General features: G+C 28.8%; 1 protein-coding gene across 1 annotated transcript in view; it reads right to left on the bottom strand.

The window, feature by feature from the left end:
* Window positions 1-327: 327 nt before the first annotated feature.
* Window positions 328-1,523, bottom strand: part of Smp_174510 (putative dynein light chain) — a 2,254-nt gene continuing 1,058 nt past the window's right edge. The window contains exon 2 of the mRNA XM_018794534.1: window positions 328-581. Within this exon, the coding sequence (XP_018648937.1) occupies window positions 458-581 (124 nt within the window). The 3' untranslated portion in view covers window positions 328-457. The remainder of the gene's footprint in view (window positions 582-1,523) is intronic.

The following is a 1,523-nucleotide window of genomic DNA, read 5'->3' as shown; positions in this document are numbered from 1 at the left end:
CTACGGAAATGAAATGGTGTGTGCTGAATGGCAAATAGCGCTTTACTTAATAAACCTTAGATACAATTATGACTCACATTGATTTATAGTGAAGTACAGGGGAGTTAGGTATTTTAGTGACAAGATAGTTTGAATATGGTACACGTGCATTCAAATATTCATAAACAAAGTAGGTTAGTAGTCTTCGATAATTCTAAATGAGTACACAATCGTCAACTTGAGTAAGCCCATTATATATTTTTCAATCCACTCTCTTCACTTAAGATCTGAACACTTTAAGAGGACAAAATAAACTAACCATGAAATTCACATGAAAACTATGCATAATTTAATCAATTAATTTTTATTAAAAAAAACCGACAAAAACTAATTTGCACAGTAGTTATAATTTTTTTCCAATTTAGTAACATTTCAGAAATGAGTAATTTCTAAAAGCAGCATCAAGATTTGAAAGGGTTCATTGAGTCGAACTCGAATCAGTATGAAGTACTTGTGTTTTTGGTTTAATTGATCGAAAAAGCAAAAACGTCAAATTTTCTAGCTTAAAGTGAATGAAATCACCTGTTTCATGAGTGAAGGACCTACAGAAAATATGAGAAGTTAACACTAATACGTGAGATCATATAATTATACAGAAAAAAAAATTACTCCAATGTTACTCCTGTTTGATATAAATTTTAATTCCGTGTTCAAATCATTTCCTTATTGATGAATATCTATAATGTTCTAAGAATTATCATCGAATAGTGTGTCATACTGTCGTCCAAGTTTGTTTATAACTTAAAAAGAAGAACTATATTTCACCTCTGTCCAAAAAGTATTAAAAATCCCTGGAAACGTTTATAAAAATACATTACATAAATTTTGTTTAGCTAGTATACTGGTTGGAGATGGATTTGCTACTTTTATTTGTCGGTTCTTGAAAAGTTATTTACGATTACTTTGAAGCAGAAAGTATATCATGTAATTTAGCTATACAAATCGTTTGACATAAATTACGACATAACACAGGATGTGATGATTTTTTTTGTCTGTTAGTATATCAAACGGTAAAAGCAACAGTCTTTTATTTTATACAATTTTATTTTGTTATTGATAGTTTCTATGGAAAATCTAAAGTTTATTGAGTATCTTTAAAAAAAAACAATAGTGTATTAAAGACCGCGTTATTTGACAAATTACAGAACTGTACATCTGGTTTTATTAGATTCACTGGAATTAATTTGTGATATTTTAAAGAGAAAATCGCTTAATCGTAGTGTCATCCAATTTTTAAATACAGATTTAAACTAAAAGGTCTGATCAACCAGAAATCTTTGTATGAACGTTAGCATAAAGTAGTTATTGTTCAACACTGGACGTATTCTTATACAGTTAAGATCATGAGTCAATTGAAGTGGAAGTATCTGTACCCTACGCGTGATCAGATTCAAACCAGGATAAACACAAAATAATGTCACACTTATTTCTTGTTCAATTGACATGAATTATTCGATAAAAATAATTATTTTTTATTGTTCTAA

The sequence above is a fragment of the Schistosoma mansoni genome, chromosome 1, assembly GCF_000237925.1.
Source record: "Schistosoma mansoni strain Puerto Rico chromosome 1, complete genome".
Taxonomy (NCBI): Eukaryota; Metazoa; Platyhelminthes; class Trematoda; order Strigeidida; family Schistosomatidae; genus Schistosoma; species Schistosoma mansoni.
Note: the sequence above shows the minus strand (reverse complement) of the source record. Positions and strands in the feature narration are given on the sequence as shown.